Source organism: Otolemur garnettii, unplaced genomic scaffold (assembly GCF_000181295.1).
Source record: "Otolemur garnettii isolate 467f Iridium unplaced genomic scaffold, OtoGar3 scaffold00035, whole genome shotgun sequence".
Taxonomy (NCBI): Eukaryota; Metazoa; Chordata; class Mammalia; order Primates; family Galagidae; genus Otolemur; species Otolemur garnettii.
Window position 1 is genome coordinate 5,086,838 of NW_003852430.1, and position 25,052 is coordinate 5,111,889.

The window sequence follows — 25,052 nt, forward strand, 5'->3', positions numbered from 1 at the left end:
CCCCTCTCCCCTGCTGCCCTGCGGCCTGGCCGGCTAACCCCTCTCCCCTGCTGCCCTGCGGCCTGGCCGGCTAACCCCTCTCCCCTGCTGCCCTGAGGCCTGGCCGGCTAACCCCTCTCCCCTGCTGCCCTGCGGTCTGGCCGGCTAACCCCTCTCCTCTGCTTACCTGCATTTCCTCCACTTTCCTCCTGCTGAAACTGTTCAGCTGCCTGTTCAGGCCCTAGAACCCACCTAGACTCTACTTTCTACAGCTCTCCGTATCTGTCAGATCTATCCTGTTTACAAATGAACCCCAGGCATATTGTTTCCCACTGTTCTCCTACAAAACCTATATTTCAGGCAAATTTCAAACAAAGTCTTACTCCTCACAATCCTTGTTTCAAAACCCCTGCCCCATTTTGAAGCTGGCAAGCTCTCCCCTGCTCCAAGGTCCCAGAGCATAGTAATCAGTCAGTCAGTCAGAGGCACTGCGTGCCTCCTGCAGCCAGTTTCTGTGCACACACGGTACATGTCTTCAGCAGACCCGCAGTTAGTAAAGTTCCAAAGTTAGGAGTCAAATAAGAATGATATTTTTGATGTATTTCACAAAAACTGTATAAAAATCAGTTTTCTATTGACACAGGTTTATTAGCTAATAATTCACAGTCAATAAATTTGTACTTTTTTAAAATCTAGAGTAAGAAAGCACAGCCCTACACAAAACATACTTCTCTTCTAATTCAGATCTCTTTATGATCATTATACTGCCATCTAGTGTCTATCAAGGGAGAAAATAGTTGACATAATTGAAAAACCAATAAAAACCACTCTAAGTAAAGAGTGAGTCATAGAATCTTAGGTAATATTGTCCAATAAACAACAGACATGTGTCTGCATTCAATAAAATGAAATGTGTCTTCCAACTCTGAGATTACAAACACTGTCCTTAAAACTCATGTAAACTCATCAAGGAATTTCAGGAAAGGAGGGATTCACAAGCAGCACATTACCTGAAAGAACACTTCAATATACCATTTAAAAAAAGTCGTCGGCAGCTCTGTGGGTAGGGTGCCAGCCACATACACAAAGGCTCCCAAGTTTGCGCCTGGGCTGGACCTGCTAAACAACGATAACTGCAACCAAAAAATAGCTGGACATTGTGGTGGGTGCCTGTAGTCCCAGCTACTTGGGAGGCTGAGGCAAGAAAATTACTTAAGCCCAAGAGTTTGAGGTTGCTGAGAGCTGTGAGCTATGATGCCACAGCACTCTACCAAGGGTGACATAGTGAGACTCTGTCTCAAAAGAAAAGAGAAGAAAAGAAACCTGAAATTTATTATTTTCCCCATAGGACACAAATGCGTAACTTACACTTCACATGAACCACCTGAACACCAGCAATGAGAGACCAACACAAGTGACAATTAAGAAATACGGGGCTTACCTGAAAGTGCAAAATTATTGTCCATATTAACCCCAAAGTCAATTTGGGATTTCCATCTGTTATATCATCATTTCTAATATTCACTAATTTCACCTGTTTTATATGGAAAGAAGAGATAAAAACTGTCATAAAGTCAGCACACAAGTTATCTTTACCTATGTAAAAGCAATTCTAAATAAAACAAAACATGGACTAATTTAAATAGCATTAATACTCCCCAATACTATTTTACTCTTGTCTTCAATAATTACAAATTATAGGACAGCCACAAAGCAAAATCAGATATTATTGCAGTTTTTTCTTCTACACTAAGTATTAAAAGTACACTTGTTTCATCAAAACAATAATACAACTCAAGTGTGAAGTCTTGAATACTTGACATCTTAAAATTAGAAATAATTTTATCTTTTGAAAATAAGTTTTACTTTACTCTCACCATTAAGTAGGAAAGTGCTCTAAACCCTAAAATAACTTTAGAGATTTTCTCACACATCCATCACAAAGTTTAAATAAGAAAACTAGGCTCAGCGCCTGTGGCTCAAGTGGCTAAGGCTCCAGCCACATACACCTAAGGTGGTAGGTTCGAATCCAGCCCGGGTCCGCCAAAACAACAATGACAGCTGCAACCAAAAAATAGCCAGGCGCTGTGGTGGGCGCCTGTGGTCCCAGCTACTTGGGAGGCTGAGGCAGGAAACTCGCTTGAGCCCAGGGGTTGGAGGTTGCTGTGAGCTGTGATACCACGGCACTCTACCCAGGGAGAAAGCTTGAGGCTCTGTCTCCAAAAAAAATAAATAAATAAAAAGGAAAACTAGCATTATTCTTCTATCAATTTACCATTAATAAATAAGTCACTGGGCATTTGAAAAGCTGGTCAAATATTTTTTAAAGATACAATACTCAAACTTAAAGCTGACCATTTAGGTAAATAAACGTAACAAAGATCCCTAACATTTATGTCCTGGACAAAAAAAATTAGAATTATGAATTTACTGACAATTATATACTATATCTAGCATTTTGCTTCCTGGACAAAACACTGACAAAAACCATTTCAGAGAAGGAGACATCATTAACCATCAATCCTCTGGAAACTTCCACTAGACATAAGAATAATGATACAAACACCAGTAATAGTTAAAATATTTAAGCACTGAGAATTTGCTAGTATTTAACAACTGAAAGCATTTTTATGTTTATAATAAAGTAAATGAAGGGATAAAAAAAGCTAGTCTTTCCTTCTCTCTCTTTTTTTTAGAGACAGAGTATCTCTTTGTCACCCTTGGTACAGTGCTGTGGTGTCACAGCTCACAGCAACCTCCAGCCCTTGGGCTTAGGTGATTCTCCTGTCTCAGCCTTCCCAGTAGCTGGGACTATAGGCACCCACCACAATGCCCAGCTATTTTTTTGTTGCAGTTTGGCCGGGGCCAGGTTTGAACCCACCACCCTCAGTACATGGGGCTGGTGCCCTACTCACTGAGCCAGGCACTGCCCTTCCTTCTTTTTTTATATTATAAAATAGCATATTTTCTTCTCTTTTCTTCCTTTTTTTAATACCATATTAAAAAGCAAAATTGTTAGGGCCAGGTGTGGTGACTCACACCTGTAATCCTAGCACTATGGGAGGCCAAGGCAGGTGGATTGCCTGAGCTCACAGGTTCAAGACCAGCCTGAGCCAGAGCAAGACCCCAGGCATTATGGGCACCTATAGTCCCAGCTACTCAGGAAACTGAGGCAAGAGAATCACTTGAGCCCAAGAGTTAGAGGTTGCTGTGAGCTATGACACTACAACATTCTACCAAGGGTGACAAAGTGAGACTATCTCAAAAAAAAGAAATTCTTGCCATCTCTGATTTCTCATTGTTTTTGATAATTTTCAACTTTCACATTTCTTTTCCTTCTTTTTTTCTATTAATTGAAAAATTACTAATATTTTGACTTATGCCATTATAATACACAAAACTACTAAATCAAAATCATATCCAATACAGTGCTAATTCTTTACTATGATTTCTCCCGAAACCTCAAACTAGTTAGAGACTATTGTTAGAAATATTGCTTTATTTTAACCACTCCTAAGTTATCCAATATTATCTAGTTATAAAAAATAAAATATTGCCTCATCACTCCTAAGTACTAAAAATATTTCCACTAAGTTAAAAGAATTATATAAAATATTTTTATAAAAATAAAGTGTTTTTATACACTAAGTATAAAAAAATAAAGTCTTACTTCCCCACAACTTATAACTGTTCATAGGCATTCTTAACATTTTGCTGTTACTAAAATATTACTAACTTCCTAGGCAAATGCATTCCAATTCCAACAGAAGGAAAATCAGTAGCTCTCACAGAGATGGAAATGCAGCTACTTACAATTCCACTGGGCTTATACCTACTATTAACTTCCTCTTCTTGGAAGCAAATGTTTAAAAACATTTTTAAATATTTGCCTCACCAAAGCACAAGCTTACTGATTATAATTCACAGCCAAATTTAACCTTGTCATTCCCTGACTTGCTTCTATGTAGATTTATTTAATCACGTATGTTTATATGATTACAGTCTTGGAAAAACATCATACCTGGCGTCTTTTCAAATAGTCAAGTGCAATTTGTACATTCTGTAGTCTGTGAAAACGCATCCGACCTTTCTCTCTGGGCTAAGAATAAAAAAATGCAGGTTTCAAAACATTATACCGTTCAAAACATTATAGCCATGATACCACGGCTAATTTAAATATACGTTTTGCTCATCTTAATACAAAACAGTATTTACTACTTAAGTAAGGCCATCCCATTCTTTAAAAAGTTTCTAATGTCTTTGGATTAGCTGGGATTGAATTTAAATTTTCAGGGATTGTTTTTCTGAATTTGTTTCTATTTAAACATATACTTATTCCAAATGTTTTATTTGAGCAAAAGGAAAAAAGAAAGTGTCATACAACATACAGACTTTTTATATTTGCAAATAGAACAATTCTGGCCTACCATTACTTAGCTAGGGAGGCATAAAAATAATTAAATATCATTCCCCGTTCTTAATCAACACTAACTATTAGAAAGAGACTTTATTATTATACAATGAAATGTTAATGAAAATGAGGTAAAACAGCATGCAGTTAGTATCAAAATCACCAAGAAGGGGAGAGACAGAGAAGGTTCACTTAGCCATGATAGAGGAAAAGAGAAAAGCAATTAAAGCCAGATAGTATAGTTCCTCATTATTTCACTTGGAGCTTTTCGCAAAATTGGACTCCACAACGATCAGAAAGGACTCTCTACTCATTTTACACTGCTCGGAGAGGGACGTGATTACTTCCTCATCTTGGGAAAAATGACAAACTAGAATCATTTTCCTTAATGCCGTTTCCCTCAAGAAATGTAAGTCAGCAGAAGGAAAACAGAAGGAAATGGGGCTGAGATACGTTGAACAAAAATACAAAGAATGAAGTTGTAATTTATCACATAAAATCTTCCAAAGGGAAAAAAGGAAACGGACAGCTTAGCTTCTTAAATACGAATCGGTTGCTGAAGCTAAAGTTGTCATAATAAAACAGACAGCATGCCACAGAAGGAAAAGTAAGTTTTCTATAAGGACTAGAAACGATGACAATAAATTCAACCCACTGGATCCGACAAAAGCATGATTTTTAATGATGCTTTTCAAGGGGTGCAGAGAAAACAAAACAAGGGCGTCTGTCTCGCAAACAAAGTGGGCTGCAGTCCACTAGGTGTCATGGAGATTAAAGAGCTCTGTGAGTTTTATCAGGACACTAGATTTTAAATCTTTCACCCTTCTAAATACCCTGAGATACATAGGTAGGTTTTTTAAAAGTCCATTGAATACTTATTGCCACTAGGTACTATTTAAAGCAGAAATTTAAATACTAAGTAAAATTTTCATAAGTCCCTTTAAAAAAAAGTTGTCAGGTTTAAGACATCAATTCCAGAAGTAAAACAAATTTGCACAAAAAATTTTAGCAGGCTAGTTGTAAGATTTCCATATTTATATACAAAGTATATAAAATCGTTTTTAAAATGTCATTGGTAAAATTTAAGCAAATACAGAGGGTACCAAAAAATGTACACACATTTTAAGAAAGGAAAAGCTGTATTAAAGTTGTTATACTCAACATATACCAATGACAAAAGACGATATAAGTCACCGTGAGCACCTCTTGTAACTGCAGAAGTCAAACGTGACTCGAGTAATACATATTTTATACATTTTTCTTCTTTCCTAAAATGTGTGTGCATTTTTTGGCACCCTCTGTATGTCCAATTACCATGCAGTGCACAGTATAAGTGATTCAGTTGTTTTTGCTCTCTGAAGATAAAATTAAAGAGAAACTATTTCCTTTGTGCAGATTTTTGGTACACATCCATCCACCTCACTGTGGGTTTGGGCCCTATCTAGGCTTTTCTGAAAAGGAGCCTGAACCTGGCAGTTACTTCTCTATTGGGTTAGCGCTCACCACACTGGACCGGCTAGGTTAGTCGAGTTATGGGGGCGGGCCGACACCTACCCCCTTATCCTCATCCTCCACATCCTCATGCTGTTCATATGCGCATGCTTCTGTTGCACTCACCAATCGTAAGGTCTTCAAAAAATCTCGCTCCCTTGGCTAATGAATATAACAGACAGAAGATAGGACAGCAAAGACACAAGACAGACCAGAAATGAAAAGAAGAGTGTGAACAGAACATAATGACGGAGAACAGGTAACCAAGACAGGGAGGGAATGTTCACAAAAAAAGGGAATGACACCTGCGGATTGCGTTAGACCGTTTTTCAGAAAGCAACATTTATTTCCTTGCTATGTGTGAGTCTTTTAATATGTGGTTGGTTATAGTAGGCATCAACTTCTGCTAAGCAAAAATAAAAAAAAAAAAAAGATAAAAACGGAGCAATATTTTTAATTATAGAACCGATTATTTAAGCAAAGTCATTCAAGTGCTTCAATCTCTCAAATTCATATCATTTGAGATCTGAAAGTGTTTAGGAATCTAATCAGAACTCTATTTCTCAAGCAGGCTTTACAGCTCAAACGCTGAACGTTGCAAAAATCTGAACAGTCTGTGTTGAGAACACACCGGTCGTGTGCAGACAAGATTACATGTTCTTCACATATATAAAGAAATTTGAAACTTACCAAGGTATCTCCCGAAAGAACCTCTAAAAGAGAAATTAAATTGTGTCCGTCCCTTAAGTCTTCATAGAGGTCATTCACATGTTTTCGAACCTGCAGAGAGAAATGCAAAACTTATGGTTCTAAAACTCAGAATCATCCTTGACATGCTTAAACACACAAGGGGGCAAGTTGAAAGTGTTCTGCAGTATTTAGTCAACATCCTTTTTTTTTTGTTCATCCATCTTTTTTTTAATTTTCTGCTCTCTTATTACTTAAAAACTGAATTTAAACTAAAAGTGAGCTTCAGATTAACAATTCAAAAAGACAATTAGAACTGTTATAATTTTAACACACTACAAGTTTAGACTACTATAAAATTCTAGTAATGAGGTTACAATTTGTTAAATGCAAGCCATGTCCTGACTTTATGTATGATTCCTGCTACAGCAACCAGAGGTACTTTAATAAGAGGTTAAAGAGTTTAGCTCCTGCCTACTCTAAGTTAACCCATGTCAAAATCAAGTATGCACAAACGCTCCACATTTTAAAAAACCCTATATATAAGCTGGGCAAAGGGGCACATGAGACTCTATCTACTACTTTTGTAATTTCCTGTGGACCTATACTTACTTTCAGAAAAAAAAGTTTTTAAAAAATTCATATATGTCAGGTGAGAAGGCCTCCATCCAAACCCTTCTCTGTGTAATATAAATTTTCCTGTAGTGGAAGGTTTTCAAAACTAAATAAAACCAGCACAAAATTAACACTTGACCTTTAATAGCTTCCCCCAACGCTTGATTTAAACATATGATTTCAGAAATCAAAACTCCAAAGAATTCCCCAAAACTCCATTCAGTCTGCAAAGTAGGGACAGTTCCAAGGTTTGTGCTGGAAAGACAAACGTCAAAACAGGCTATCAAGGTGGCTGGATCCGCAGTGGGCTGGACCATTTCTACTTTCTCACCTTCGAGGATTCTGGGCTGCTCTGATGAAAGGAACTAAAGAAGTGGTCCAGAAAGGAGCAGGAAACAAAACCCCACCTACTTAACCCACCGCACAAGCCCGATATGCTTGCCAGCCTTGGGAATGAACTCCAAAGGTCTCAGACTAGGAATCAAATTCCTTGGCACTTCTAAAATGGCGAGTGAATATACAGCACAAAGTTAAAAAAAGATCTAAAACTATAACCAAAACTATCTGACTACACTACAACAATCAAGAAAAGGCCTAAGGTAAACAAGAAGCTCATCTTCAGTGGTAAGTCTCTCATCCCCAAAAAGCAGCTTAAATACCATTAAACTATTACCTCTATTGACCATATATGTGTTTTGCAATATCTTTTATTAGTGGCAGAAAATATTTTTTGATTGATAAAGAAAAAACTCGCTTTACCAACTTCTATAGCTAGTATTCTGGGACTTTTCACTTAAGTCACAAAAACTTTTAATATATAATTTCTCATCTAGGCACCACAGCCACAAATAATATAAGTATTAAACTCAGGTTAGTGTCAATAGTACCTTTAAAATGGCTAGCAAAATTGAAAGTAAGCCAAATTGCTTTTAACCAAATCTCCATCTTTACAGACTCATATTTTATTTTTTAAATTTTATTTATTTATTTATTTTGAGACAGTCTCACTTTGTCATTCTTGGTAGAGTACCACGGTGTCTAGCTCACAGAAACCTCAGAATCTTGGGTTCAAGTGATTCTCTTGCCTCAGCCTCCCAAGTAGCTGGGACTACAGGCATCAGCCTGCTATTTTTAGAGACAAGGTCTCACTCTGGCTTGGGCTGGTCTCAAACTCATGAGCTCAAGCAATCCACCCACCTTAGCCTCCCAGAGTGCTAGGATTACAAGCATGAGCTACCGCACCCATCCATATTTTATTTTTATTTCCTTATTCCCAAGGAATAGCAATTAAACTTCTGGGATCACAAGATTATACCATAGTAAGAGAAAGTTCAAAAGTACTTCATTTCTTTAAAAAAAATTATAACCCAATCTTCAATCCTTATTTAGAAAATCCATTAATATTTGAATAGATTACAATATAATTATCCATTCCATTATTTACTCTGGAACCATGAAAATGACAAGTTCTCAATTATATTTCAGAAATAAACCAGTTTTCAAGGATCTTTTCAGACACGTATCTACTAGATGCCTAACATAATCCACATGCAGACAGGCACTTACCAACTACTAATGCTATAATTTTCCACTCACTATCACTGCACGTGCTCGAATTCATAAGGCTGAGACCAAATGAAAAACAAGACAGAAAAGCTAAGCTTGTGACTGTCACACATATTAATGCACCTCCATCTATAGGGACTTCTTGGTGTATCTCCAGGGCAACCAAAAAGCAGCCTAACTCTAAAGAGCCTGGACAAGAACACTTAAGACATCATATAAACAATATTGCGCAGCTCGTGATCCTCAGCCTGTTGCTTAATCTCTCAAAATAAATGACTTTATTGTACAGGTCTGACACCCTCAGCACACAGGACAGTGGAATCCAAGCACATGATGGGAATGGGGCCTCCGGGGCAACATCTACCACAGGGCTGAGAGCTCTGCGCTGTCTGGTCCACTACGCCCACACCCTTCCACATTTCACTCTATACCCCACTTCCTAAGTCTTCCTCACTGCAGGACAGGTAAAGGTGGGGTGTGATCCTGAACACTTATTTCATAGGAAGGCGATTTTACAGCTTGCCTTGACAGATTGAACCAAACCCTCCACGCCAGGGAAACTTTCCAAAACCAGCTGTCATTGATCACCACCTTATTTATGTGACAATGTGGAAAAATTAAATTAGGCATGTTTAGAGATGGAAAATAACAATATTATGTGGTGCAAAACCAAATTAGGAAAAGACAGGAACCTGTGATAAAGGAAAAAGAATTAGGAGATCTGCATTTCAGTCCTGCTGTTGCCCCTGGACTTACGAACTTGAACCAACCACCTAAACTCTCTAGGCCTCAGTTTTGAGGCAAAATAAAAGTTTGAAAACAGAAGCCTTCTAGTTCAATCTAGAGAATGAAAATTCTCTGATCTGAAAATAAAATTATCATTTTAAAATGATCAATGACCTGTCAACTTAGAAAATATATGAAATCTACTGGGCGTAGTGGCTCATGCCTATAATCCTAGTACTGTGGGAGGCCAATGTGGGAGGAATACTTGAACTCAGGAGTTCAAGACCAGCATGAGACCCCATCTCTACTAAAAGTGGAAAAGTTATCCAGGCATTGTGGTGGGTGCCTGTAGTCCTGGTTGTTCAGGAGGCTGAGGCAGGAAGATTACTTGAGCCCAGGAGTTCGAGGTTATTGTGAGGTAGGCTGAGGATACAGAACTCCCAGGTAACACAGCAAGGCTCTTATCTTAAAAAAAAAAAAAAAAAAAGTAAAAGAAAGAAAATGTATAAAATGAAAAGCAACTCTTAAGATTTGTGGCTTGGCCAGCCATAGTGGCTCATGCCTGGAATACCAGCACTCTGGGAGGCCCAGGCAGGTAGATTGCTTGAGCTTAGGAGTTCAAGACCAGCCTGAGCAAGAGCAAGACCCTGTCTCTACTAAAAATAGAAAAAAATTGTCAGGCATCATGGTGGGTGCCTCTAGTCCCAGTACTTAGGAGTCTGAGGCAAGAGGATCACTTGAACCCAGGAGTTTGAGGTTGCTGTGAGCTAGGACACCATGGCACTCTACCCAGGATGATAAAATGAGACTCTGTCCCAAAAAAATAAAAAAAGAAGAAGAAGATTTGTGGCTTAATTTCTTAAGAACTTTAGAAGAAAATGCAGAATTAGACTAACTTCTATACTGCCTGAAAAATCCTAAGGTGTTGGCTATCACATAATACTACCTGCTTTTCTTCTCTGGGAGACCATAGAAGTACTATACACGGAAAATGTTCTAAAAATGTAAGATATTATTATTTCTATCCTTCTTTGAAAATTAAATATCACCATTATTAACAATAAAAATAAACACGCTATGAGTTACCCTGATCTTATGCTAAGTGCTTAATAACATTGACTCAGTTTCTCCACCACAAATGGAATAAAAGAGAATGTTTATCAAAAATTAAAAGTCAAAAATAGCCAGGCATGGTGGTGCCACCTGTGGTCCCAGCTACTCGGGAGGCAAGAGAATTGCTTGAACCCGAGTTTGAGGTTGCTGTGAGCTATCATGATGCCATGGCACTCTACCCAGGGTGACGGAGTGAAACTCTGTGTCCAAAAAAAAAAAAGAAAGAAAAGAAAAAAATTTAAAAGTCATAATTATGGGGAAGAGGTGGTAGTGAATGAACTGAGGGAAAAAAGAATTGGTTCTAGAATAATATAAGATGAGGTAAGCATTTTAGGGGAAAGTAAACAGTTAAGCCTACACAGAAAAGCTTTGATTTTATCCAAAGTCTGAGTCATAGACGTTTGGCCTGGTAACCATCCTTCACAAAGGACGGCAGTAACTGCCAATAGTCTTAACCTTCCATTTTCATTTTTTAACAAAACAGTCCTTCTTTTCTTTTTGGGGAAATTTTCTCCCTGTGGGACAAAAAACTGTCTGAATAAATAGTGCTAGAGGAAATGACAAGCAAAGTAAAAGCACTACGAAATACTCTGGGATTAAATTATATAACTTGAATTACATAACAAGCATGAAGCAGCATTTTCTATATTTCACACAATTCTCCCAGAATTTTGCAGGGCTTTTAAAAATGTGTGCACTGCATTGTACCTACAGATCACCTGTAGGGGGCACTAATCTTTTGCTTAAGATAATATCCTAAAGCAGAAAAATACGTGATTAAAAAACATGCTATGAAAAAAGAAAAGAAAGAACATTCTATGAGCAACAAAAATTCTAAACAAGGTACTCACGACGACATAGACAATAGTTCAAATTTATTTTGGAGAGAGAAAAGAACAGAAGACTGTATTATCCAAATGGCTTAACTGATCAAAAACACTACACCAATAGTTTCATTTTGTTAACTTATAAAGGTTTGGTTTTATGTAGACTAAATCAAATTCCACCTGGAAGCAAAGTGGACCATCACATACTGCTTAATGTTTCAACAGCCTTTTTCAAAAGTATGACATTGCAATGGTTTATGTTAATCTCCACAAATTCCACAAACATTTTTATTCCCATATTTAAGTATAACTCATATTGCTATCACATAGCTACAGTTCAGTTCAGGTCACTAAATATTTATTAAGCATCCATCATCTGCCAAGGTATCCTTTAATGTCTAAAGGCACAAAGAAGAATAATAAAAGTACCACCTCGTTAGCCTACAATTTGAGATGACAGAAATTTAGGGAGTAAAGTTCAGTATGAAGTGAATACACTCTAACACAGTCAGGAAACCATGAAGAGCTTCAATCCAGATTCAGGTCCTCCCAGGAAAGAAGAAAGGAATGTTGCAGGTGAAGGGAAGCAAGAAAAAGAACAAAGAAAAAAGGTGAAGACACAAACGGCCGCGTGGTGAATTCCAAGGAAGGAAAGTGGTCATGACGTCAGGGAAGTGTTTGATGTGGAAGACATCAGGAAGGTGGACCAGGGGACCAGGCGTCTTCACGTGCCAGTTGAAGAAGCTTGGACTGTTCCCAGGGGGAGAAAACTACCAAAGGCTTTTAAACAGAACATGGACATAATATCTCTGATCGATTTAAAAGCATCCTTACAAACTATTATCCTAAGCAAACCCAAATCGCAGGTGAAGCTAAGGACGCAACATGCACCCAGTAGGAAAGATCCCTCAAGACAAAGCAAACTACAGTAGACATTAGATCAGTGCACCCGGAATACAGTAACACATCTAGCATAGCGGCAGGGGGCGAAGCATCAGCCACATGAAGGGCTCACAGTCCTCCCTCAAAGAAGTCCTACATGTAAAGGATGCAGTATTCTGGGAAACAATTAGCTATCTTTAGGAACATCAATAATGAAAGAAGGCTTGTCCCAAATGAGAGCGCCTCACGGCCTTGTGCTAACTGGGTGAAGTAAAGGAGACAGTCGGCTATAGTGAAAACTGAATTAAAAAGGTTTTTCAATGTATTTTTTTCACTTCAAACAAGTACATTCTTCAAAAATAAGCCATCAACTTACTCCTGGGTCAGAGGTCCTTAGATCAACTACTTGAAAAAAATAAAAGTAACATATATATCATATATATATTTTCATATCCATTCTTGATAAGAAAACTGATGCTTTTAAAATATACAAAAATGCTTAAAAACAATGTATTCTTAGGTAGCTGCCTTAAATTAAAATTAAGCTGCCTTAATTAAAATAAATTTATTTTAGTACTAATTATTCAAGAGTTGTAAAAGAACAAACCTTGAATTCAAGCTTTTACCTAAATTATAATAATTTTCAATTGATGCAATTCAGTGTAAAGTGAAATATCCTTATTTAATGTAGTAAAAAGATGGTCATGCTTTAAGGGCTGTGTTTAAAGTCAGCATTAAGGTCACACATAATTCACCTCTTCATCTGTAAACTATAAAAGAAAGATGTCTGCCATCCATCTTAAGGTGCTAACGGATACTACAATGAACATTTTACACAAATCCATATTAGTCCCAGGGCAAACAAATAATCTGTCTACTTCATAGTGGACCAGATTAGCTCTTTGACAACGAAGGTTTCTCTCTTAAGTTTTCTGGTTGACAATTCACAATCAATTAAAAAGCAAAATGCAGAAAGTCTTTTCTAATCTCTCACCACAAGGGGGAACTATAAGTAGTTAAATAAAACCGTTTATGCGACTGATAACCACCTAAGATTTGTTGTATTTTAGTCAGTTTCATTTGGGTATTTTTTAATAGTCTCTTCTATATGCAGTTTCAGCATAGTTTTCACAACCTTTTTAAAAGGCTATTTTGAGTTTAATTTTTTTAAGTGTGTAATGCTTTGGGGTAACAGCTTTGTGTGGGGTTCCAGCTCTTCGATCAGCGGGGAAATAGACAAAACTCTATTTTTTTCTTAGTTTTCTCCTCACCCTGCAGAGATCTTTCAACTCTTGCATAGCTGTACAGATCTTGGTGCAGGGCAATCATATTGTAACCATAAGGGAGAAATAAATTCAGAAGTCAGTACGCTCTGCACAGTAACAACTCCTCTGCTATCTGTCCTGTTTCTTAAAGTTAGTTCTATTAAAAAGTTTTGTTCTAGACAACCTGCATGTGAAATTGGATGAGCCCTGGTTTGCAAAGGCATTAGCATTATCTATGCCATTTATGAGAAAGAAAAGAGCAACTAAGAAATGTAAATGTACAATCTTTGAAGCCTCTTTGCCTACATTCCCTGACCAGCATAACCTGCTCTGTAAACCTGCCTTTCTCTTCCTCAATAAACCTTACGTCATGCTTGTCTTTAAAAAAAAAAAAGAGGGGAAGTTATTTTAAGTAAGACCAATGATGTTTCTGTCTAGTACTCTGTCACTGAAGGTAAAATCCAGTAATATCTGGCAGGAAATTATGGTCATCACCTTTTAAACGTTTTTCAATATCCTCTTAGTTCATTTCTTCTGCAAATCCATCTTTAAACCATTTATCATGTCAAAAAATTATGGTAAGGTTTAAGAAAGGTTTTTAATAATAGCATACAGAAAAGAGAAGGAGCCGATTTGTGGCTTTGTTAAAGTCACCTTTTTCTTATTCCTCCCAATTTCTCACAATTTGGGCAAAAAAAAAAAAAAAGCTGGAAAGGCAAGGGCCATAATCACCCACATCTAATGAGTAGTTAATAAGCTACTCGACAAAACGAAATTTTGATACAAATGGAAATGCGTGACTCTAACGTGTGATACCACGTGAAATAAGACAAAGAATGACCATTAAGTAGAATGTTATTTTAATAGCCAAGTACTACACAGTCCCTATGTGCCACATCTTTACAAAACATAACTAGGCCTGACGGCGTGTTCAGCCCTGCCGTCTGTAACCACAGCATCACAGTCCTGGCCTTTACCACCAGCACTTTTAAATAGACGCTGCTATATTTTTAAATTCCAACTTCGACTTAAAAAGTTTTTAAATAGAACTATAAATATTTTTCAATAAAAATCCAGTAAAAGTTAAACATTTTTAATTAGTTTTAACTTCTATTCATGATTTAAATTCATATTTAAATTCAAAAAAAAGTGTATTTCTTTTTTTTTTTACACAAAACTGAGTAACATTTTTATTTTAAGACGTCAGAACTAATTACAATAAGTGCCCCTCCCAACTATACAAACTGCTGTATGTATTTAAACTTGCCTCTTCTTTCATCTTTTTATCTACGTGAAAAGAAGAGTACTTTCTTCATTCAAGAGATTTTTGATGTTGTAATAATTACCTGAAGGAATATAGAAAGAATCCCCAGTAGTTATTATGTAAGATGTTTCATGTAAAGTACACAAAAAATGTGTATTTCTTCAGTAAATGCCCCCATTCAATGACTGTCTGGCCATGTTACACCAAATTCACAAATTAGGTTGAAGTTAATTATTATAAATTAGAGATGCGTGGAGTTAATCCACTCCGTTCTCTGATAAGAAAAACAGCTCCCAGGACACAGCAACCTCTCAGTCATCTGCCTTAGTGCAAGGCGACTTTATCAGCCTGACTTTCCTCTTTGTGATCTACCTGTCACCAGTTTCAAAGAGACCTTCCTCCCAGTTGGCAGTGAGAGGGGACATGCTATGGGGAGAGGCACTGTGGTGCAGGGCAAGGTCTGACCCCAGACTAAGAGGCAGCCTGAGGACTCAGAGCAGCTGGTGCGCAGGAAGAGTCCAGGCAAGGAATATGGGGAGTGACAAATAAAAATTTCAACTACTTTGCAGTTCTGATTAAAGTGCTGGTTGTGGCAACTGCTGTGAATACTTCTGAGATGAATCATCTCTTCCCAGCCTTTTGTCAAATGAGTTACAGGTTGTCCATGGCTGACCTTTTACACAGGGGATCCTTGCTCCAAATGAGAACAGTTATCTCTCCTGGCATCATGTAAAATAATGACTTTTTACAACATAGATGTTTATAGGGAAAAAAAAATCTAAAACCTCAGTGCACATACACACACAGGCAAGTCAAAAACCCACCAGAGCCCTCAAAAATTAACTTCCCCTACTTCCTGGATAAAGTCTAACATGCCTCTGTCCCCAACCTGTGGGCTGCTCTCTTGCGGAATGGTTATAAATGAATGGGGCTCTAGGATCGAGAGGAAGCACGTGCTGGGTAAATACTGGAAGCCACCGGTGGAAACAACTCCAGGGAGGGTGGAGCTGCCGAGTGCAGAGGTCTTCTGTTCACACCATCATGGGCACATTCAGAGCTTTGCTTGCCAGGGTCAGAGACTACCAGGTAGGCATGGCATAAGTGGTCGTTTCATCTATTTTAAAGTCTCAAGGATTAGAAAATGTAAGGGTCTCTTGGCAGCAAATTTTATAGTTTTAAGGCCTTTATGATATTCTGACATTCTCTGCCACTTTATATGCAAACCAATTCACTCTCTTTAAACATAGACCATTTCTCAATTCTTACAAATAAACTGAGAACAACTGGTTGCATCCTCTACATTAAACCTTTGAAATAATCCAGGATTATGATCAAGACAACTGCCATAGGAGAGGAACGCCAAAACTATTTTTAAAGACACCCCCAGATGATGGGATCCCACTGCCTCTGCTGTAATTCATGCTGATGCGTCACACCTCTTCCCTGTCAAAGAATGTTTCCTTACATGCAGAAAACACTCCAGGTCCCTGGTTCCAAGATTTATTTTTTTCCAAAGCAAAACCACTGAGCCATGTGCGGTGGCTCACGCCTGTTATCCTAATACTCTGGGAGGCCAAGGAGGGTGGATAGCTTGAGCTCACAGGTTTGAGACCAGCCTGAGCAAAAGTGAGACCTTGTTTCTACTAAAAAAAAAAAAAAAAAAGAAAGAAAAATGAAAAACTTAGGCCAGAGAACCGCCTAAGCCCAAGCATTTGAGGTTACTGTGAGCTATGATACCCACAGCACTCCACCAAGGAGAACAGAGTGGAACTCTGTCTCAGGGGGAAAAAAAATAATTAACTTTAAAAAAAAAAAAAGCACTGAAAATTCTATCTGGGGAACTGATGTGCTTCTCAGATAAAATAAGTTTATTCTTTTAATTACTTAATTCTGTTAAATACTTAATAAAATTTGACAGATGCTATATATACTTTCATTAAATTAATCTCTGCAACAGATAATACTTTTTTGCAGGAGGATTAAAACTTTCCAAGTGATAACTTTCTAAAAGACATAATAATTTTGCCAAAATTTCCAGATTCCAGTCTACTCAACAGAGATCTATGGACCACAGATGCTAACGGCTTGCACTCCCATTTTTATAGGACCACACAGGCAAAGAGGAGATGCATTTATCCTGCCTCTTAACTAAAACTTAAATCTATCTTGTTTTTCTTTTTTTTTTTTTTTTGGAGAAAAAAAAGTACCTGCGTAAAGTACCCTGACATCATAGCTCACTCAAACTCTTAGGCTCAAGTGATCCTCTTGCCCCAGCCTCCTAAGTAGCTGGGACTACAGGTGCCTGGCTAGTTTTGCTATTTTTAATACAGACAGATATCACTACCCAAATCTAAACAGAATTTATTTTCTTCCCAGCACCTATTCTCAGCACCTCTCTTTTAAACTGACAAGTTTCACCAAGAGAGGGCCAGAACCAGGTGACACCTAGCAAGCCATAGGCCACATTCCTGAAAGTGAATCATAGGACACTACAGTAGGTTTACTGCAAGATACTCAGGTCCCGTGCCCTAACAGTAGGGCTTCATGTCCAATCCCAAAGGCTAAGAGAATCTGAAAAGAATCTGATGAATAGTTGAGATCACTTTCCCAAAACCTGCACCGTCACATTTCCCCGCATGCAACCACGGTATTCCTTCCATCTGAAATGGTGTTCTGCGCCCCCTCACCCACCCCCTGGCTGTTGAAATTTTACTTTTCCTTCTAGGTCAAGTTCTAAGGAAACTAGACAGTGAAGGCTTCCCTCTTCTAAATTCCCATATTCCTTGGTTTATACCAGCACACCAATCAGTGTTTTTATTTACAAAATAGTTTTATATAGACAATATATACGAACATAAAGCCCCCCAAAAGCACAGGGCCCTGTCCTCATGATAAAAGCTTCATGCTCTATGCAGTACTTTCTATATAGTAGATACTCAAAGAATACTTATGGAATAAATAAAAGATTCCTCTTCTGCACTTTGTATGTGACCTCAGCTATGCTCTCAGTTGGGGCCCTTGAGTGCCTGCCCAATTACAGGGAAAAAACAAAGCCTCAGGAAACGGATATCCAAAGTCAGTGAAGCCACGTGAGTGCGTGCAGGGAACTTGTCTTTGCCCCCAAGGCCCAGTATGGCATCGATGAGTTAGTGTCTGGCCCCATGTCCGTCGGAACCATTCATTCACGCCGCTGAATGACTGACACAGAGATGAGGTATCCACCTCTGCGTGCCAAACCTCCCAAGTTTCCCCCCGCTGCTGGAAACAGAGATGGACACCCCAAAGTATTGTGCGAAGCACTTTGAATTAAAAGAGACTGGAAGATCTCAGAAGCTGCCTAACTTTTTAACCTTCTGCTGTTTCTCTCCCCCTCCCCACCAAAAACTGAGAGGGATTCTATCTGGAATTTCCTTACCAGACTAAGAAAACTTCTTTCCGAAAGAATTGCAATAGTCTGAAGGCCTTCTCCCAGGAATCCCATCAAATAACTGGGAAAGACTGACCACCAGAGAAGAGAAAAGAGTTAGAGTTCTCATTATGCCCAGAGTTTTCTTCTTTTTCTCCGGGCAACTCCAGGAGATGACCTGTGGAAACAGACAGGCTGAGACCCCTGGGCCCTCCACAAGCCAGGGAGAAGCCCACCGGCAGGCCACCCCTGTACTCCTAACTGAGAAGAAAGGAGTGTGAAGGTGCCCAGTCAGGGGAATGTCTATGTGACTATCCCTGCGTGGGGAATCAGCAGTGCAGGCAGCTGGGACCCTCAGCTAGTAGCTTAGGCTAGAGAAGCTGAGATGTCTGCCTGAGGAGATGAGACCTGCTCCTCGCCCGTCTCTTTGCACCCTTATCTGGCCTCTTCAGATGTTCCACCACCCCATGGCCCTACTTACCCTTTACTGAACCTTCCTGGGAGCTGGAACATCCCTGCTCTCATTCTTAACCTTGACTGCAATCGAGTGACTACAATCCTTCATACACTCTTCTATGTACCCAATAAGAAGACTCCCAGAAACTGGACAGGTGCTGTGTTGTTCTCATGCTGCCCCCCTAGGCGTATGGAACAGTGTATGCCCTTACAGGCTTCTGGTTTTATGCAGTAAGTTCGGTGTAAGTTTTGTCCTTTCATCAGTGCGGCCTCCCTTGCTGGACACTGTCTCAGGTTGGGGTCAACTAGACGCCCAACAATGACCTAAGAGGCTTTATCTGCAAAACAAGACAACCTTTGTTCGCAGTGAGGTTCTGTCCCTCACCTTCCGCAGTCTCCCTCAGAGTTTCAGAGGAACTTTGCCACAGGCCATTGTTCTTTGGAGTTCTTCATTTCCCATAATAATCATTTACCGCCCTTCTAAAATTTTCCACAGTCCCCACTTACCTTTTCCCTATGAAGAGTGTATACAACGCTCAACCGTCTGGCCCTTCTTTGAGTCTCATATTTGTAGGACTCCCATGTCCACGCAAACAAAAATAAACTTGTGTGCCTTTCTGTCCTCCTAACCTGTCTATTGTCAGCATGTCAGCAAACCTTCAGGGGGGGCAAAAGTGAAGTTCCCCTATACTTCTATATCCTTCAAACATCTATCTGATGAATGACTGGCAGGTAGAGATTCAGATACATCAGCTTTCTAGATTTAATGATGAATGTATTTTTTGTTTTTTGCTTTTTAAGACAGAGTCTCACTCTGGCACCCTGAGTAGAGCGCCATGGCATCATAGCTCACAGCAACCTCAAGCTCGTGGGCTCAAGTGATCCTCTTGCCACCTCGGCCTCTCAGAGTGCTAGGATTACAGGTGTGAGCAACTGTGCCTAGTCTAATGATGAATTTTAAAAGGAAATGCTTCTGATAAAAATAGGCATATAAGTCAACTGGACAGAATAGAGAGTTCACACTAGACACACGCAGTTACAGATAACGGGTTTTTGACAAAGAACAAAGTCAATCACCTCAGTGGAAAATGATGCTGGGGAACTAAATATCCACATGCAAAAGCATTCGTTTCAATCCTTCCCACAAAATGAAACACAGACTTAAAACGTAACAGCTACAACTATAAATACAGTTACTAGATAAAATCACAGCAGTAAATCTTTATGAGCAGACCTTAGGCAAAGATTTCTTATACATGACACCAAAAGCATATGTGACAAAAGAAAACTCAATAATGAGACTGTTTTACCCCAAAATTAAAATAGGCAAAGATATGAGCAGAAATTTCACCAAAGAATGTGTACACGTAGCCCATAAGCACATGCAAACACGCTCAACATCATCAGTCATCAGAGAAATACAAATGAAAATTAGTGAGAGGGCACTTCACACCTACCAAGAGGGCTACAGTCGGAAACACAGACAAGGACAAGTGAGAGCAAGAACGTAAAGAAACTGGAACGCTCACATGTTGCCAGCAGAGATGTGAAATGGTGCAACCACCTTAGAAAACAGCTTGGCTGTTTCTTAAAATGTTAAACTAGATTGCCAGACGACCCAGAAATTTTACTGCTACGTTAATACCCAAAAGAAATGCAAATATATGTCTACACACAGACTTGCACATTTACATTCAGAGCAGCATTGTTCATAAGAGCCAAAACCTGGAAACAGCCCTCAGGTCAATCAGCTGCCGAGGGAAAAAGCAAACTTATTTTGATATTTGTCCTCCACAGCATGGAGGACATTTGACAATAAAAGGGAATGAAGGCACACCCTACAACCCGGCACAGGCAAAATGCCAGACGCAAAAGAGCACCTACCATGTGATTCTGTTATTCTGAAAGATACAGAAAAAAGAATCTACTAATTCAGAAAGTTTATCAGTGGTAGCCTAAACCACGGGGTGGGGCAGGTAGAGAAACAGGATAAATGGGTACAAGATTTTGGGGAGGTAATGGAGACAGTCTAAAATTAGACTGATTTAATGACTGCACAATTCTATAAAGTTACTAAAAACTGTTCAATTATATGTGTAAAATGAATTTTATGGTATGGAAATTATATCTCAACAAAGCTGTTTTTGAAAAATATTTTGAGCCGGGCGCAGTGACTCACACCTATAATCCTAGCACTTTGGGATGGTGAGGTAGGAGGACTGCTTGAGGCCAAGAGTAAAAGTGAGCCAGGCTTGGTGGTTTGTGCCAAGGTGGTGGTCAGCTACTTGGGAGGTTGAGGCAGGAGGATCCCATGAGCCCAGGCGTTTGAGGTTGCAGCAAGTTATATTGTTGCCACTGCGCTCTAGCCTAGGCAACAGAGCAAAATCCTATCCCAAAAAATATATATGTATATGTATATTTTAATCACACTCCTTTCAAGAGCAATGTCTGCACATAAGAAATGTTCACCATTACCATTCAGTAAGAATTGATAGCACCACTCAGAATATGGGACAAGAGTTGGACTATTCTAATATGGGTCAGTACCTGCAACTAAAATATATTAAAAAGGATGAGTGATTTATATGTATTGAAAAATTGTCCCAAGGATTATCAATGAACACATATGCAAAAGGACTGATCCTAATACTAATAAATAAATATCAAAAGCTGTCAGTGTCAACCACTGCAAAACCTTTAATCTAGACCAGAAAAGAGACACCTATTAAGAAAGCAAAAAGCAAATGGGAAAGTCATACATAAAACACTACCAAGTGATCCAAGAGGAAACATACGAGTGACAGAGCACAGACTGTGACCTCAACATAATTCACTGAACTCTTAGGTAAAGTGGTATTTGCCTGTGTCACTGTATCACTCATGATCACATATTGACTCAAAGAGAAATAAAATTTTGCCTAAGTAGTAAGGCAATATACTGAACTGGCCTTTTCAAATATCCTTTGGTTAAATAAATCAGAGGAAAGTTCATTCAGAAAGGCTATCGTAGAAAACTACGCCCCTGGAATCACAGCTGGTATTCCATACAGGAAAGCCATCTGCATAAAGGGATTCAGAGGAAACAAACAGCCATTGCTCCTTCACCATTAAAGTGAATACACACAAAGATTTCCCAAATATACACAAAACTTTAGCCTAACACAAAGGTCAGAAAACTTTTTTTTTTTTTAAATAAAAGGCCAGACTGTAAATATCTTGGGCTGTCAGGGCCATAGTGTAATACTCATGCATAAAAAACTGTGGCTGAACTTAATACAACTTTATTTATGAACACTAACTGTGGATTTCATATAATTTTCATGGGTCACAATATATCCTGCTTTTGATTTGTTTTCAGCTATTTAAAAAAAATATAAAAACTATTCTTAGCTCTGGACTATAGGAAAAAACAGGCTGGGGTGAGATCTGACCCACGGGTTATAGTTGGCAGGTCCCTGCCCAAAGCCTCCTTGGCTATCAATACCCTTAGGACAAGTAGCACATTACTCATTATCAGTCTTAACTCTTTTAAAGGAAGATGAATTAGATAATGGCCTTCCCCTCAGCTGTGGCAAATGAAGAACAGCAAAGACTTAAGTTTTCAGAAAATCAAATTATCTTGTTCTTCGCTGACAGTCCAAGTAATACATATTCTTTGTAGGAGAACAAAACTGGTTAAGACTAAATGAACTATCCTCAATGCAGGGGGGAAAAGATTGTAAAGGTAAGTACACAAGTAAACAGTGCAGTATGTACCTAAGATAGGGAGGTGAGGGGCAGAAGATAATACAGATAGAGCTGGGGATAACTCCAGCTCATGTTCTGACTGTCTAACTCTGCATATGTCCTAAACTTGCCGTCAACTCATTTTCTGTCTTCAATTCAATAATCTTAATAATTTCACATGTAAAAATGAAAAAGAACATGTTACATAAAGAGAATTATGATTTAAAAAATCTCAACACATGAGAATAAAATAAAGGAAATGGAAATAAAGGTTAAGTAAAACAACAACAACAAAAAAAGAAAAAAGAAAGAAAGAAAAGAAAAACAGCAGTGGGTTTGGGGACAAAATAGCTCCTTGAGATATTTCAGAGCTGCCATAAAGGCTGCTGGCCCAAGGTAAGTTGGGGGAAGTTACAGTAAGCAAATATGAGAGAACGAAAGAAATAACTTAGAAACGATTCAAATGAACCAGCAGAGTAAGCTGTCCATAAATTAGAAAATCAATGACCCATTAAAAAGGGCTGTGAGAAAACACTTCTGCAATAACCACCAAATTAACTAGATCTAATCCAAATCTGTGATTCAAATTGTTCAAAATGAACTAAATTTACTTAAAACCAGTCACCTTAAAACTCTCCCAGGATTTCCCAAAGGAATATTAATAGATATTGTTGATAAAAAGAATACAAGAGCAAGTGAATTTGAGAAACAATGGATTAAACATGGTTTTATACCACAGAATTTTTCAGTCTTTAATATGCTAATTGTGTACTATAAATCTCTTCAACTAGAAATGCTACTTTCCAAACCCTTTCAGTAAAGGAAACCACCTCCCCACCCCCAGGACATCTCACAATATCTGTGTCCCTGGGAACAAGATTTGAGAAATGCTGCTCCTCTGCTCCCAAGATAAATACGTATACATATTTGATCTTGTCAACCTGGAAAATGAATTTTAAAATCCAGCAGGAAACTATTACTCAGAAATTAAATTTGAACTAAATTAACAAACTGGGAGAAATGTTAAAATTGTTCTAATGTGTACACTTCTTAGTAAAATCAAAGTGTCTGTAAATGTGGTATCTTAAATTTTTTTAATTTACATATTAAAGTTAAATGTTTAAAATATTCGAGAATAACAAATTATGAAAGTAAAAGAAACGATAATATTAAAACAATAACTTAGACAACAGATCTACAGAAACATTTCTCCTTTTAGGACATTTAGGGACACCTACTTTATGTTCTTCAGGTATAATTGTACTTTAAGATGTGGAATTTTTGGCGTGGCGCCTGTGGCTCAGGTGGTTAAGGTGCCAGCCATATACACCTAAGGTGGCGGGTTCGAAGCCCGGGCCCATCAAACAACAATGATGGCTACAACCGAAAAAAATAAAAAATAGCCAGGCGTTGTGGCGGGCACCTGTGGTCCCAGCAACTTGGGAGGCGGAGGCAGGAGACTCGCTTGAGCCTAGGAGTTGGAGGTTGCTATGAGCTGTGATGCCACAGCACTTTACCCAGGGTGACAGCTTGAGGCTCTGTCTCAAAAAAAAAAAGATATGGAATTTTTATCCTATTCTTCAAGAATTCAATAGGTAGTACTACTGGTTTTTGTTTTAAAAAAAAAAAATTAGAAGGCTGCTAATGGCTCTTGTAGAAAACCTAAATGCCAGATTCTCTGCTCAGAGGGGAGGCAGAAATGCTGTGTTGTAGCCGTTGCTCTACTGGGCCATTCCTCTGAATTATCTTATCTATGCTGAACTCAACCAGTGATAGGACGGCTCACAAATAATCCGAATAGTCCACTGCTGTGCACTCACACCATCTCACCTCACACTGCCATACCCATGCAAGGGGAGGAAAGGGGTGTTAGGAATGGTCCTTGGCCAGACCATGAAAACACATTCCTTATTTAGCATTCACTACTGAACTGGCATTCATTACTGTGGTGTTATTATAAACCCACTACAGCTGCACATTACAGCACTCTCCTCTTTTCAATACATAGGCAATACTACATTCAAACACACCAAAAAAGTGACATGAGGATCACGACTGTCACTGTTAGGAAGATAAGAGGACAAATCTGAAGCTTTAGGTGATCTTAAAGTTCTGTAGCTATAAAGATACATAACAGCCTATTTTATACACACACACACACTCCTTCTCCTCTCTCCCTCTGGGTACATTAACAAGCATCGTCTTCAAAAGCTTTGTAGGTACTATTTCCTTTACTGTCCGTCGTAACTGTAGTAAGAGGGCACTATTCACAGATGAGAACATTAAGGGCTTAGGAAGGCTCAAGGTCACACTGAGGCAAGAAAGTAAAAACAGAGCTAAAAGAATCTGTCCTAGCCGCCCTGTGTAGGCCTTAGCCAAGCTGCAGGCATTTTTGTTGTCTGTATGTTCCTCCTTTGACATACGTGGGGCCTAGACTGTAACCTACTAACTTCCTTGGACTTCCATCGCCTTTGAGGGCAGGTGGTCCAACTGTTCTCAAGTGCGCAGGCCAATCTGACCTTTCCCCTTGAGTCCCCGCCCTTGAGGATGATGTCATGTCTTTCTCAGTTTTATGACCCTCACATGCACTCTAGCCCTGAAAAGTGGGTAAAAGGGAGGCAGGCGATTGGGGGGGGGG

General features: G+C 38.8%; 1 protein-coding gene across 6 annotated transcripts in view; it reads right to left on the minus strand.

Annotated features, from left to right (window-relative positions):
- The window catches only part of DST (dystonin), a 480,961-nt gene that overhangs the window by 237,834 nt on the left and 218,075 nt on the right, over positions 1–25,052 (minus strand). For all 6 annotated transcript variants that reach the window (XM_012805072.2, XM_012805073.1, XM_012805074.1 and 3 more), the window contains 3 exons: positions 6,572–6,661; positions 4,001–4,078; positions 1,421–1,513 (listed from right to left, as the gene is read on the minus strand). In XM_012805072.2, the coding sequence (XP_012660526.1) occupies positions 1,421–1,513; positions 4,001–4,078; positions 6,572–6,661 (261 nt within the window). The remainder of the gene's footprint in view (positions 1–1,420; positions 1,514–4,000; positions 4,079–6,571; positions 6,662–25,052) is intronic.